This window comes from Helianthus annuus, chromosome 10, assembly GCF_002127325.2.
Source record: "Helianthus annuus cultivar XRQ/B chromosome 10, HanXRQr2.0-SUNRISE, whole genome shotgun sequence".
NCBI lineage: Eukaryota > Viridiplantae > Streptophyta > Magnoliopsida > Asterales > Asteraceae > Helianthus > Helianthus annuus.
The window spans coordinates 8051328-8067055 of record NC_035442.2 but is presented as its reverse complement, the minus strand read 5'-3'; the positions used below and the strand labels follow the sequence as shown (position 1 = coordinate 8067055).

General features: G+C 37.0%; 1 protein-coding gene across 2 annotated transcripts; it reads left to right on the top strand.

The window, feature by feature from the left end:
* The first annotated feature begins 7209 nt into the window (after positions 1-7209).
* Positions 7210-15223, top strand: LOC110883935 (dual specificity protein kinase splB). Of its 2 annotated transcripts, none has more exons than XM_022131597.2 (9): positions 7210-7499; positions 9287-11475; positions 11577-11663; positions 11923-12075; positions 12606-12769; positions 12851-12998; positions 13921-14043; positions 14141-14228; positions 14793-15223. In XM_022131597.2, the coding sequence occupies exons 2-9, from the start codon at positions 9544-9546 to the stop codon at positions 14981-14983; spliced, it is 2886 nt and encodes a 961-aa protein (XP_021987289.1). In that variant the 5' UTR covers positions 7210-7499; positions 9287-9543; the 3' UTR covers positions 14984-15223. The 2 variants fall into 2 exon arrangements, with proteins under 2 accessions (XP_021987289.1, XP_021987290.1); XM_022131598.2 differs by having other exon boundaries at positions 7223-7483.
* Positions 15224-15728: the final 505 nt, after the last annotated feature.

Here is a 15728-nt window from a genome sequence, read left to right as displayed (position 1 = left end):
AGAATACCCAGATGTCTTTCCAGAAGACCTACCAGGATTACCACCCAATAGAGAGGTAGAATTAGAATTCATCTAATTCCAGGAACTATACTGATAGCCAAGGCACCCTATCGATTAGCACCCACTGAAATGCTGGAATTAAAGAAACAGTTAGATGAATTACTAAGTAAAGGGTTTATACAACCAAGTTCCTCTCCATGGGGAGCTCCAGTGTTGTTTGTAAAGAAGAAGGACGGATCGATGAGGATGTGTATAGATTATAGGGAATTAAACAAGGTTACAATTAAGAATCGATACCCATTACCTAGGATTGATGATCTTTTTGATCAATTGCAAGGAGCTAGATATTTTTCTAAGATAGACTTGCGTTCCGGATATCATCAATTGAAGGTACAAGAAGAAGACATACCTAAAACTGCTTTCAGAACTAGGTATGGACATTACGAGTTTACAATCATGCCCTTTGGATTAACCAATGCTCCTGCAGCATTCATGGACATGATGAACAGAATCTATAAACCGTATTTGGATAAATTTGTAATCGTTTTCGTCGACGACATACTTATTTATTCCAAAAATCAGGATGAACATTGCGGGCACTTGCATGCACTCTTAACTTTGTTAAGAAAGGAAAAGCTTTACGCCAAATTCTCGAAGTGTGAATTTTGGCTCCAAGAAGTGCAATTTCTAGGACATATGGTGAATCACGAAGGTATTCACGTAGATCCCTCCAAGATTGAAGCGATCACCAAATGGAAGGCCCCGTAATCGGCTACGGAAGTTAGAAGTTTTCTAGGATTAGCCGGATACTATAGACGCTTTATTAAAGATTTTTCTAAGATAGTCGTGCCATTAACCAAGCTAACCTGTAAAGCTGTAAAATTTGAATGGGGACCTAGACAAGAAGAAGCCTTTAGGATTTTAAAGCAAAAGTTAACAAATGCCCCAATCTTAGCATTACTAGATGGAACAGAAGATTTTGAAGTCTACTGCGATGCTTCTCAGCTAGGATTAGGATGTGTGCTAATGCAACGCAAAAAGGTAATTGCGTATGCCTCAAGGCAATTGAAAAAGCACGAAGAAAACTACACGACTCACGACCTAGAATTAGGAGCGGTAATTTTTGCCCTTAAAATTTGGAGACATTATCTGTATGGAAGTAAGTTTACAGTCTATACAGATCATGAAAGCTTAAGGTACATATTTGGGCAAAAAGAATTAAACATGAGGCAAAGAAGATGGATGGAAATCCTAAGTGACTACGACTGTGATATTCAATATCACGAAGGAAAGGCAAATGTAGTCGCAGATGCCTTAAGTCGTAAATACCATGAAAAGCAAAAGAGAATTCGTGCACTTAGATTAAATCTACAGTTAGATTTAATGGAACAATTGAAGAATGTACAAGCAATAGCAATCAAGGATGATGTTGAAGGAATGAAAGGAAGAATAAAGGAATTGGAGCAAGGAACTGATGGAATTTGGAGATTCCATAAGAAAAGAATTTGGGTACCTAGACAGGGTGATTTAAGGAATAAGATTTTAGAGGAAGTCCATAAATCTAGGTATACTATGCACCCTGGAAATAATAAGATGTACCAAGATTTAAAGAATAACTTCTGGTGGATAGGTCTGAAAAAGGATATAGCTAGTTATGTATCTAGGTGTCTTACTTGTTCACAAGTTAAGGCAGAACATCAGAAACCTTCCGGGTTACTCCAGCAATTAGAAATGCCTGTTTGGAAATGGGAACTAATAACTATGGATTTTGTTACTAAGTTACCCAAAACCAGAAAAGGGAATGATGCGATTTGGGTAATTGTGGACCGATTAACCAAATTAGCTCATTTTATACCTATGAAGGAGACCTTTAGCATGGAAAGGTTAGCCAAGTTGTACGTAGATGAAGTAGTATCCCTACATGGAGTTCCACTTTCTATTGTATCAGATAGAGATAGTCGTTTTACCTCACACTTCTGGACAAGTTTCCAAGAAGCCACGTGTACACGATTAAATTTAAGTACAACTTATCATCGCCAAACAGATGGACAAAGTGAAAGAACAATTCAAACCTTGGAAGACATGCTCAGGGCATGTGTAATAGATTTTGGTGGAAATTGGGACGATCATTTACCTTTAATTGAATTCTCCTATAACAATAGTTATCATGCAAGCATTGAAGCTGCTCCGTTCGAAGCACTATACGGACGAAAGTGTAGAACTCCAGTTTGTTGGGCAGAAATAGGAGAAAGTCAATTATCAGGTCCTGAAATTGTGCAAGAGACCACCGACAAGATAACTCAAATTAAAGAAAGATTAAAAACGGCTCGAGATCGCCAAAAGAGTTATGCAGACAATCGACGCAAGCCACTAGAATTTCAAATCGGTGACAAGGTGCTCTTGAAAGTTTCTCCTTGGAAAGGAGTAGTACGGTTTGGAAAGAAAGGAAAACTAAGTCCAAGGTACGTAGGACAATTCCCAGTAATTCAACGAATAGGACCAGTCGCCTATCGTTTACAACTACCAGAAGAATTAGCTGGGGTACATGATGTATTTCATGTATCCAATCTCAAGAAATGCCTATCTGACGAATCCCTAGCAGTACCTCTTCAAGATGTGAAGGTAAATGAAAAGCTGAAATTTGTAGAGAAACCACTACAGATAGAGGACAGAAAAGTCAAATTATTATTATATTATGTGTTATTTTGTTTACTAGGAAACCCTAATTAAGACCCCCAAGTGATCCTGCATAAACCCTAAAATTTTCAGAACGATCGGAATCAGGATCAGGGCCCCCTAAAACTCAGGGGGGGGGGGTAAACCCCCGTTAGTATTATCTCAACAGTTTTACGTGTGAATTGAAATTGGACGAGCGATCAACTCAGCAAGCCTACTTAGACACAGGGCTACCCTATGGTAGGGGGCAGCCCCTCGCGCCACGCGACACTCCCTCGCGCCACGCGAGGGAGGCGGTTTTTCAGTTATAAATAGTAGTGTTTGGGACTTGATTTCTGGAGTTGGAACGACGTAAAAATTTGATTCATGCACTGAGTTGTAGTCCAAATACTACAAAACACACACACGATCACGAAACGCTGCCGCAAAACAGGGTAATAACTCGATCGCTATTACGATTAAATATCCGATCGATTGAAACTATCCAATGGATGTTTAAGTGCTGCCCGCATTAGGGCTATACTTTGTTATTCATCGTGATTCCGACAGGATGTTTGGGTGTTGCCCAAATCCGGGCTATGCTCTGTCATTCGTTGCGAATTCGCTGGATATTTAAGTATTGCACTTTGTCATTCGTTGTGAGGGTTGTATCTCGTGAATTATCGTAAATGCTGTATTAGTTACTAACCTGGTTCGTGTGCATTATTGTTTAAACTAGGTTATTCGGCTTACCAGTAGGCTAAACCCTGCCTGTCTAAACTTGCAAAGTGAGTCATTCTCTTTTTATCAATTATGTTTTACAATACTCAAAACTATTTTCAAGGTTATAATTACAGGGATTAAGTCGTGGTTATCTTGAATCACTGGCTAGTGGGGTATTGTGCACATTACTAATCTCTCACGGTTAGGTTAATAAGCCCTAACACAGATTAGGCAAATAAGTCCTAACAGTGATAATCGTCACTACTTGGGTGAAAGGACCCAATAGTGGCATGACCATTGTCACCAGGAAGTGACACCGGCGCCAGATAAAAATAAGATAAATGCCATTGTAATCGCTCTTATGTTGTAAATTATAACAAATGTGTCATTTTATCAAAATGAATGATTCACTCAGTATTTCCCCGCTGACAAAATATTTTACAACATGTTTCAGGTGACCTACTGTGAATTCAAGTACAAGTGCTACGGAGCACTCCCAAGCTTGAAGTAGTGGCTCAAATTAAATAAATAAATAAATAAACATGTTTTGTAAAATAAAAAGGGAATTCCTATGAAATTCCTTCACTGTAAATTACGGGGCTTATCCCGAATTATGAAATAAATAATACTCGGGCATTTTCAATTTTAAACGATCCTGTTAAGACATCCGCTGTAAAAATAAATACCACGGGTTTTCTGTCCCGCGGCTCCTGGACCAGGTCAAACCGGGCGCGGGGGCCGTGACAGTATTGTTTCGACAATCGACATTATCAACAGAGACAAAATATAAGACGAAAATGACTGCTAATTTCTAATTAAATAAGGATAAAAACAAACACAAAATGTTTCTTTTTTAAAATACATTTTTAAATTTAATTTGATGATTGATTAACTAAAATGAGGTACACAACAAAAGCAAGAGGTAGGCCATGACAAAAGGTGTAAAGCGTGTAAACTAAGTGAAGAAAATGTAGGTTTAACACTTGTAGGGGACTGATTGTTTACCTCTTAATCTTTTAATGAGTCTTTTGTTCAGCACTTAATGATTCAGACTGTTTGTTTTACGAGTAGATGTTTGAATGGTTCAGACATTTGTCTTCGAATGGTTAAGATTTATACAGAGTCTGAATGGTTAAGACCTCTCATCTGAATTGGTCAGACATTTGCCTCTAAACGGTTAAGCATTATATTGGTTCTTAATGGTTCAGACATCTTACTGATTCAACACTTAATGTTTCAGAACTCTTATTGGTTCAGCACTTAACCATTCAGAAGTTGTCAAGACCCCGTAGATAATTTAATAAATTTCATATATATTTTTTTTAATTTATCAAGTTGTTGCACATGCAATCTAACTTCTACTATGTGCTGATTATTTAAAGTTGTTGCACATGCAATCTAACTTATACTATGTGCTGATTATTTAAAAAGATTAGAGACATGCCTCTTAAATTGTCAAGTTTTTGCACATGAAATCTAACTTATACTATGTGTGACTACTAAAAAATAGAGACATGTCTCTTGAATAACTAGTAGATTATTATAATATTTAATTTAACTGAATTTGTAAGTTAAGAATAGATAAATTTAAGTTAAGTTATAATACAAGTTAAGAGATGTTATATCTAACAACTGAATTTTACGATGATCTGGTAGAAGATCACTTTTGGACATGTTTGGTCATCAACGTGAATATAATATGTGTTGAATAACACGTTACGCACAATTTATTTAGACGTCTTTTACCGGATTAATGTATTTAGTAAAAAGTTATAAGTTAATAAGCACCTTTGACAAAAAACACTTTTAGAGTTAAATAAGCAACCCCAAACACCCTCTTAGTCTAATCACATTTTGATAGTATCATATACATCCCCTTAACATAGTGGTTCCCCATTAACATCCCCTATGTACGTGTCACGTTTCTACATAAACGATACTAATTCATGTTTCGACAAAAAAAAAAAAAAATTAAAATGATTCTGATCAAATATAATATGTTTTCATGCTTATTTTTTGCTTACGTTTTCGGTTGGCATACGTTTTGATGTAAATTGTGTTCGGAAACGAGTCGACGGAATAAATTCGAGTTATTGTATGTTTTGGCGCCGCTAAGTCTAGGTGCAAAGGTAAAGGTGGTGTGGAACCTCGCTAAACAAACCAACTCGGGTTTGATTTCGTTTCTTTTGTGTGGAACCCTCACTAAACAAACCAACTCGGGTTTGATTTCGTTTCTTTTGTAATCGTTGTGCTTTAGCTTGGATTTGTCAAAACTAACGCATCACATAACGTGCTGCTAATTATAAACATCTAAGACATCGACGCCGGAACACTCAACCTACGACAACAATATAGTTTATTTTATAGTACAAACTACTCTTCATAAGCATTCAATATGTCTAACAACTATCATGTACCAAAATTTTCAAAAAAAAAAAAAAAAAAAAAAAACCTATCATGTACCAAAGAGGTAAAGAGCTTGTAGCCTCGAGGACTATAGAAAGATGTTGACCACTCCAATCGTGTGGGTTCAAGACCTCTAAGGGTGCAGGGGGCGTTCTCGGTGACCCCTTGCGGGGACCTCCTCCACCTTTTAGGGGTGGTGCCGCCATTCATTCGGGGACCAAGATCGGGGACCAACATCGGTGGGAAGTCACCGAAGAGAGAGGGAGGGGGCGTCCAATGAAAAATTTCTTTTTTTTTTAATAAAAACCAAGTCACCTAAGAGGGGAGTGCCGCCATCAATTTAGGGTGTTAGGGGAGTTTAAGAGGGGAGTTGACGTGGCACACGAGGATTGGTTATGCGTAAGAGAGGGGACTCCCCTCTTAGGGGAGTGCCCCTTACACCCTAATATTTTAGTGGACATTGGTGTAAAACTGTAACTTTCCCTTTCTACAAAAAGAATAAAAAAAAATCGATGGTTACAACCACAGGTGTACAAAAAACCAATTTTAGGATCAAAACCGGTTTTTTTAATCGTTTTTCTTAATCTGGTTTCAACTCGAACCGAACCGACGGTTAATATACTGGTTAGGATCCTTGAACAAAAAACAGTTTTTTTTTTTGCCCAAATCGGTTTGTAACCAAACCAAATTGATTAGTACCAGTTATAATTCCTACCTGGTAAAACCGATTTTAAAGAAAAAACAGTTTTTTTTTTTTCTCCACAAAAAAACTTATTCGGTTTAAAACCGGACCGGTTTAAAAAAAGGGTTATTGGATTTTAATAATCCTAAGTTTCACCAGTTGGCCGATAATAATCCCAACTTTAAAAATTCTCTCTAATAATCTCAACTTGTAAAAGTTTGGTCGCCATTGATCCTTTTCAAACATATAAGCATTTGGTCTCCTCAATAGATTCAGTTACACCTAAAGACTCCTTAATTGATTTAAGTGCACCTATGTTATAAAATGATCAATGACGGCCAAAGTTTTACAAGTTGGGATTATTAGAGGGATTTTTTAAAGTTGAGATTATTATCGGCCAACAGGTGAAACTTAGGATTATTAAAATCCAATATCCCTAAAAAAATTCCAATTTTTTTTTGAACGGCAAGGTGTCATCCATTTTTTGGGTGCGAGACGCCCCACACCCCCTGGCGTCCAGGGAGAAAACCACACAGGTACCTCGCCCTAGATCAGGCTTGACGAGTTGAGAGCCGCCACAAGGGGAATAAACCGCCTCAAGTGGAGATCGAACTCAGATACCATGGATAAAAACCCGGGTGCATCAAACAGTTGTACAGTTGGACTGGAATAATTTGAAAAAAAAAGAAAAACAATTTCTACATCTCTAGTTACGACGTCATTAAATTATATTCTTTCCGATTACGTTTTCATTACAATAATATTAAAAAAAAAAAAAAAAAAGAGAAGTTTGAATCGAAAAGTAGCGTTGATAATGGCGTCCAATTGTATCGATCCGCCATAGCCAAGTGGTCCTTGACATCCTCAATTCAATTCAAAATCACATGTGTGCACTCTTTCCTTCATTCCAAGTTTAATAAACCCTAACAATTCACAATCCACCAATCAATCAATCGATCAATTCCTCTTATTATTCGTCAACTCAACACTCTTCAACCAAATCAACACAATTCACAGGTTACGAACACATCAGGTTATAATATTCTCGCTTATTATGCATCGATTCTAGTTTTCGATTCTGTAGTTTCATTAGTTAGGGTTACGACTTACGAATGATTACGATATACTATAGGTTTTCAACTGTTCATGATCCGCTTTATTAGGCTTTGGTTACGGTTATTATCGGTTAACTTTGTGTGATACGGATGCGATTTGTTCATAATTTAGGGTTGTAACTGAGTTATGTGATGTTATTCTTAGAGTTTTGTGTATTTTTGTCAAGTGTATGCGAGATCGAGATCTTCGGCTTGTTTGATGATTGATTGAGTTATGTTTATAGTGTTTGTATAGATTTAGCGATTCGATTTAGAGGACGAGAGACTGAGAGAGTTATGGTTAAATTGTTGCTGCATTAAATGTTTTGGAGTAAACAAAATCCATACAGTTTTGTGTATTTTCATGAAGTGATGAAGCGTATGCGAGATCGAGATCGAGATCTTCGGCTTGTTTGATGATTGATTGAGTTATGTTTATAGTGTTTGTATAGATTTAGCGATTCGATTTAGAGGAATAGAGACTGAGAGAGTGATGGATAAATTGTTGCCACATTAAATGTTTTGGAGTAAATTAAATCTATACTTGTGTGTTTTTGTGAAGTGTTTGCAAGATCGAGATCGAGATCGTTGGCTTGTTTGATGATTGATTGAGTTATGTTGTTTATAGTGTTTGTATAGATTTAGCGATTCGATTTAGAGGAAGAGAGACTGAGAGAGTGATGGATAAATTGTTGCTGCATTAAATATTTTGGAGTAAATCAAATCTATACAGTTTTGTGTATTTTTGTGAAGTGTTTGCGAGATCAAGATCGAGATCGGCGGCTTGTTTGATTATTGATTGAGTTATGTTGTTTATAGTGTTTGTATAGATTTAGCGATTCAATTTAGAGGAAGAGAGACTGAGAGAGTGATGGATAAATTGTTGCTGCATTAGATGTTTTGGAGTAAACTAAATCCATACAGTTTTGTGTATTTTCATGAAGCGTATGCGAGATTGAGATCGAGATTGTTGGCTTGTTTGATTGTTGTTTAAGTTCTGTTTGTTGTGTTTGTATAGATTTAGTGGTTCGATTTAGAGGAAGAGAAAGTGATAGATAAACTGTTGCTGCATTAAATTTTTGTTGTAAATTAAATCTATACAGTTTTGTGTACTATCATGAAGTGTATGTGAGATCGTCCTTAAGTTCTGTTGTTTGTTGTGTTTGTATAGATTCAGTGATTCGATTTTGAGGAAGAGAGACTGAGAGAGTGATGGATAAATTGTTGCTGCATTAAATGTTTTGGAGTAAATTAAATCTATACAGTTTTGTGTATTTTTGTGAAGTGTTTGCGAGATCGAGATCGAGATCGTTGGCTTGTTTGATGATTGATTGAGTTATGTTGTTTATAGTGTTTGTATAGATTTAGCGATTCGATTTAGAGGAAGAGAGACTGAGAGAGTGATTAATAAATTGTTGCTGCATTAAATGTTTTGGAGCAAACTAAATCCATACAGTTTTGTGTATTTTCATGAAGCGTATGCGAGATGAGATCGAGATTGTCGGCTTGTTTGATTGTTGTTTAAGTTCTGTTTATTGTGTTTGTATAGATTTAGTGGTTCGATTTAGAGGAAGAGAAAGTGATACATGAACTGTTGCTGCATTAAATTTTTGTTGTAAATTAAATCTATACAGTTTTGTGTATTATCATGAAGTGTATGTGAGATCGTTACTCGTCAGGTTGTTTGGTGATTGCTTAAGTTCTGTTGTTTGTTGTGTTTGTATAGATTCATTGATTCGATTTCGAGGAAGAGAAAGCTATAGATAAACTGTTGCTGTGTTAAATTTTTGGGAGGAAAACAGGTTTCTGTGAATTTGTAACGGATCCGGTGGAACAGCTTATGATTGGTTTCGTTTGCGGCGATTGAAGATCTGTGTTTGCATCAACATGGTTTTTTAGTGGAATCGATCGTATAAACTGAAACGAAAAGAATGTTGAGGTAAATGCATTAAATCTGATGCAACTGGATTTGATGCTGCAGCTATGACAAGTGAGCTTGAGCAAGATTCGAGTTCTGCAATCGTAAACAATCGGTTAGTGGCGGGCAAGAGTTCAAATAACAATATTTCTCTAAGAACGGGCGAGGAATTTTCCCTTGAGTTTCTTCAGGATCGTGGTACGAGAAGAATTCCAAATGGACACGATATGGACCCGAACCACGGGCTGATAGTTGGATCAAAAAGTGATGTCAACGGTCAGCTCGGTTACAACGAAATTAGCGGTATGATCGGGTTGGAAAGGAGGGATTTTGTAAGTAATTCAAATACACCTGATATCATTTCAATGGCAAGTGCACCAGTAATCGGTTCAATTCCATCTATACCCCACCGAGTGTCAAACGATTCTCAACGAGAAAAGATAAAGTTTCTTTGCAGTTCGGGTGGTAAAATTTTGCCGAGACCTGGTGACGGGAAACTGAGATATGTCGGAGGTGAGACACATATATTTTCGGTACAGAAAAATATGTCGTTTGATGAATTTTTTAAGCGAGTGAGTGAATATTGCAATCAGCCTCACACGATTAAGTACCAGCTTCCTGGAGAAGATCTTGACGCTCTTATATCTGTGGCATCTAATGAGGATTTTCAGAATATGATTGAAGAGTATAATGGGCTCGGAAGTCGTGATGGTTCTTCACGACTTCGGATATTTTTGATTCCTTTGACTGAATCTGAATGTACGATCACCGTTGAAGCTGATGCTAATATACAGACGAATCCAGAGTACCAATATGTCGCTGCTGTTAACGGAATCGTTGATGATATTTTGATTAGAAACAATGATGCACCGTTTTTTACAGACGGAATGAGTCAGTTGAAATCTAGTTTTGACCAAAATACAAATGCCACTTCATCTCTTCTCGTTTCACCTGTTCTAGTGCCGCAAGATGATGTTATTAATGGTCACACACAAGTGTACAATGACTCGTTATCTGATAGTATAGAGATCCCGATACTCAAGGGCCGTGCTTTTCATTCTGAAAACCGTATTTTAATCCCTCCTGATCCGGTGAATCCATTTGTGGGACACGATGGATCTCAGTTGGGTATCCCGCATGCATTTTCTGACCCGCAACTTCAAGAACGTGGATCAACCTCTGAATTTGGATCTCAAGATGGATCAAATTTTCCTTCTATGTTGAACTTTGCACCACCACCGCTACCTGCACAGCTGGCTTCTTCTTTCTTGCAGGGGAAGTCTTTTGAACAGTATGATAATAATAATAATAATATTCATCCACAAGTACCATTTGAGATGCCGAAAGTAAATCCTTTTGTTAATAATTCAAGGGTCAATCATGAGCAGATACCTGTTCTTGTACCCGACACACCACTGTATGAACTGCATGACCCAAACGTTGTCCCTACATCAATAACAAATAACCCAAATCCTATATCAAATGCAGGGATGCAGCCTGTTTTAAGTAATAACAGACAACAACCTGTTGAACATCAGCAGCAGGTTTATACTGGAACCGATATCATGGGAATTACAAGTATGGTTCCCGGTCAGAATAACATATCTGATGCTGACAGATCATTGAATGATCTTCTTTCTCATTTGTCTGACGGTTTAAGATCCGATGTACCTGCTGTACAACTACCACGTTCACATCAGAATGCTAATGGTGTCATGCTGGAGTCAATGATGCATGATGTTCCACTGATGCAGATACCGACAACAGGTGCTGAAGTCAGGAGAGAAGTGAAATTCATTGATGAAAACTTCAGTCACACCAAACAGAAAGCTGCTCACTTGGGTCATGAAGAACATCGTAGTATGACACAAAAGGAACAAAAGCAAATGGATACCGATGCTATATCTCATTCACAGATGATGGGTGATGTCAGCAGTGACACTCTCCCCTCAAATGCAACAGAAGCTGGACACGCTATCTCAGATTCTAGTATTGTGGTATCGAATGTTCAATTTCAGCCTTTTTTAGAAATTTCAGGTTTATATTAAGCTATTACCTGTTGACTTATTGGTAAGGTGTTTGTTTCCCTGTTATGCAGGATGCTGCAACAGAAAATGAAGGTAAGGATGGCCCATTCAGTAATGCATTAATAGCTGAAATGGAAGCTGATATGTATGGTCTCCAGGTACACATTACTATTTCTGTATATAATGTTTTCTGTAACTTTTGCCAAACACACCCAAACCGTTTTCAAGATCTATTGAAGATAACCAAACTGTTTTTTTGTTTCTTATCAGTTAGAGATGGTTTTGTTAAAAAACAAGAATCGTTTAAGATAATTTGATTTGATTTAACATTTAAGTTATTTCCAATCTTCCACGTACTTTTTTAGTCCTCTTGTTTAGATGCTATTTTCAATAGCATATTTTTGATGGTATATGTAGATAATAAAGAATGCGGAACTTGAAGAATTAAGAGAATTGGGCTCTGGGACATATGGAACTGTTTATCATGGTAGATGGCGAGGGTCAGATGTTGCCATTAAGCGGATTAAAAAAAGCTGCTTTTCTGGGAGATCATCGGAACAAGAACGATTGGTGGGCCCCTTTCACACATTTTTGTAACTCTTTTAATGTTTTTTATTAGAGTAAAATGCCATTTTCGTCCCTGAGATTTGGCCAGTTTTCGACTTTCGTCCAAAGGTTTGTTTTTCGCATCTGGATCCAAAAGGTTTGAAATCTTGTCATTTTCATCCGGCTCGTTAACTCCATCCATTCGGTCTTTTTTAGGGGTATTTCCGCTTTTTGTTAACTTAAAGGGCAATTTGGTCTTTTTTAGGGGTATTCAATCTTATTACATAAAGTGAAAACGACCAAATTGCCCTTTAAGTTAACAAAAAAGACGGAAATACCCCTAACTTAACGAAGAAAAATGGATGGAGTTAACGAGCTGGATGAAAATGACAAGACTTCAAACCTTTTGGATAGATGCGGAAAAACAAACTTTTGGACGAAAGTCGCAAAACTGACGAAACCTCGGGAACTAAAATGACATTTTACTCTTTTTAATTATTAGCATTATTCCCGTCTTATTGCCATTGTATTCATATTAACTTCCAATCGTGCAGACTAATGACTTCTGGAGAGAAGCTCAAATCCTTTCAAATCTTCATCATCCAAACGTGGTTGCGTTTTACGGGGTTGTACCAGATGGAGCCGGTGGGACGTTGGCTACTGTTACGGAATTCATGACTCATGGATCTCTTAGGAATGTCCTGATAAAAAAGGACAGGTGATTTTACTTTTCTGCCCTCAGTCACTATTTTGCTTTGTTTGGATCTCGACTGTTTCTGAAATTTTAATTTCTATGCAGATCACTTGATCGTCGTAGAAAGCTTATAATAGCCATGGACGCAGCCTTCGGAATGGAATATCTGCATTTGAAAAATATCGTCCATTTTGATCTAAAGTGTGATAACTTGCTTGTTAACATGCGGGACCCACAACGACCCATCTGCAAGGTAATTGGAAGTTAGCAAACTATAATAGTTTTTTGTCCTCCTGTTAAGTGATTAATTATTAAACATATTATAAAAATTATACTAATGAATAGCAATCTAAAGTTTTCAAAAAACAATTTAGAGTTAACTTTCGTTTTGCTCCCTGTTGTTTGGTCACTTTAACGGTTTTGCCCCAATCATTTAAAAACGGCCATTTTCCTCCTAGATGTTTCGATCTTGTCGCCAATTTGCTCCCCGGCTCTAACTCCATCCATATTGTATGTTAACTGGAAGGGTATTTTGGTAATTTCAAGTATAACGCAAGGGTACTTGGATCTTGTATGTTAACTTGAAATTTCAAAAATACCCTTTCAGTTAACATACAATATGGATGGAGTCAGAGCCCGGGAGCAAACTGGCGACAAGATTGAAACATCAAGGAGGAAAATGGCCGTTTTTAAATGATTGGGGCAAAAGCGTTAAAGAGACCAAACCACAAGGAGCCAAACAGAAGTTAACTCAACAATTTATGAGAGGTTGTAAGCATTTAATTTTTTTTGGCCAATTAACAACTGTAATTAGTATACAATACTTTAATTTTTTTTGAAAAGAGATATACAATACTTTAATGCTACAAGTTATTATTTTTAATAGTGATATATAACAGATTATAAAGTTTCATTTAATATGCAATTTGAAAGAAAATAATAATTTGAGTAAAGTACACGGATAATCCCTGTGGTTTACTAAAATTTTGGATTAGGTCCCTAGCTTTCCAGAAGTACACGGATGGTGCAAACCCAGGAACCATTTGTGTACTTTTGGAAAGCTAGGGACCAAATCCAAAATTTTGGTAAATCACAGGGACCATATGGATGCTTTACTCCATATATTTATTATTAAAAAGGATATTAACATTTATAATTCTCGAGTCTACTTGCAGGTTGGAGATTTTGGGCTGTCGAGGATCAAACGGAACACTCTAGTTTCCGGTGGCGTTAGAGGGACATTACCATGGATGGCACCAGAATTGTTAAATGGTAGCACTACCAAAGTTTCTGAAAAAGTACGAATAATATCTTATATCATCATATGCCATAAAATACGATAGCTAAACCTAGTTATAAGTTAAATTTCTTAAACTTGATTTTGGTTATTGACAGGTTGATGTGTTCTCTTTTGGCATTACAATGTGGGAGATTCTAACCGGGGATGAACCTTATGCAAACATGCATTGTGGTGCAATCATCGGTAAGCTGTTTTTTCTTAATCATTAAAGTACACAGATAGTCCCTTTGGTTAACCAAAACTTTGGATTTTGTCCCTAGCTTTTCAAAAGTACACGGATGGTCCCTATGGTTTGCACTTCGTAACGCATTTAGTCCTCAACATTTGCAAAAAGTACACGGATGGTTTGCATTTTGTAACGCATTTAGTCCCCAACTTTTAGTAACTAAATGTGTTACAAAGTGCAAACGACAGGGACCATCCGTGTACTATTGGTAAAAGTTGGGGACTAAATGCGTTACAAAGTACAAACCACAGGGACCATCCATGTACCAATTGTAAAAGTTGGGGACTAAATGCGTTACGAAGTACGAACCATAGAGACCTTCCATGTACTATTGGTAAAAGTTGGGGACTAAATGCGTTACCAAGTACAAACCACAGGGACCATCTGTGTACTTTTGAAAAGCTAGGGACTAAATCCAAAATTTGGGTTAACCACAGGAACTATCCATGTACTTTACTCAAACTTTATTAGGCGATAACTATTTCTTGAAACTTATTAAAATGTCAAATCAATGATGACAGGAGGAATCGTGAAGGACACCCTTCGGCCGACAATACCTGAAAAGTGTGATCCCGAGTGGAGGAAATTGATGGAGCAATGCTGGTCAGCGGACCCCACGACACGACCTTCTTTCACTGAGATAACAAACAGGTTAAGATCAATGGCCAAAGCACTTCAAGCAAACGGAAACAAAAAAGGTCAACACGCATAACTTAACAGGTTTCGTGTTTATATCGTGTCTTTGTAAGCGTGTTCTTATTTTCCTGTTTTACATGTATGTGTCATTTGTTCATTCTTTTTACTGAAAAACTGTTCGTGTTGATAGGATAGTAGCTTGAAAGGGTATTTATGTAATTTACGCCAACCATACACAACAATAGACAGATATGGTTATTTTGTTTGCATTTGTGTATTATTGAATGAGGTAAAATTCAATATGTAAGTTGCAAAAGTATTGTATTGTTTAAAAAAGTTGGGAGTAAAGTACACTTTCAGTCCCTGGGGTTTATACCCAATCACAAGTTCAACCCTCATTTGAAAAAATTCTACACTCCGGTCCATGTGGTTGTCGATTGCTAGCAATCAAGACCCTCCCACTAACTGACCGTTTGTAATTCAGTGAAAATGCTAAATTACTCTCATAACTTTATTTACAATTACAGTCCCTGAACGTATAAATGACATATTCCCTTCATATTCAAAACAATTCCTAATCTTGCAACTAAGCACCGATTAAACTGAAATAATCTGCAACATGAAGGTATTAACAATTACAAAACCCTCTAACAACACATGTAACCAGATTTGAACTTCAAACGGGTTTGACTTTTTGAAATTCAAATGGGTTTCACTTCTAGAACTAGAATGTTATTGACCTTTGTAACATCTGTTTGTTCAATTTCCAAACACCTACCTGTGTTTTGACATGTTCATCCAATAGAAACAGGTTATCTAAA

Excerpts from the sequence above, each read along its gene's own strand:
- LOC110883935 (XM_022131597.2), top strand. The coding sequence starts at position 9,544 with ATGACAAGTGAGCTTGAGCAAGATTCGAGTTCTGCAATCGTAAACAAT. Across the intron at positions 14,044-14,140 it reads CTACCAAAGTTTCTGAAAAA|GTTGATGTGTTCTCTTTTGG; the intron begins GTACGAATAATA and ends GGTTATTGACAG. Across the intron at positions 14,229-14,792 it reads GCATTGTGGTGCAATCATCG|GAGGAATCGTGAAGGACACC; the intron begins GTAAGCTGTTTT and ends CAATGATGACAG.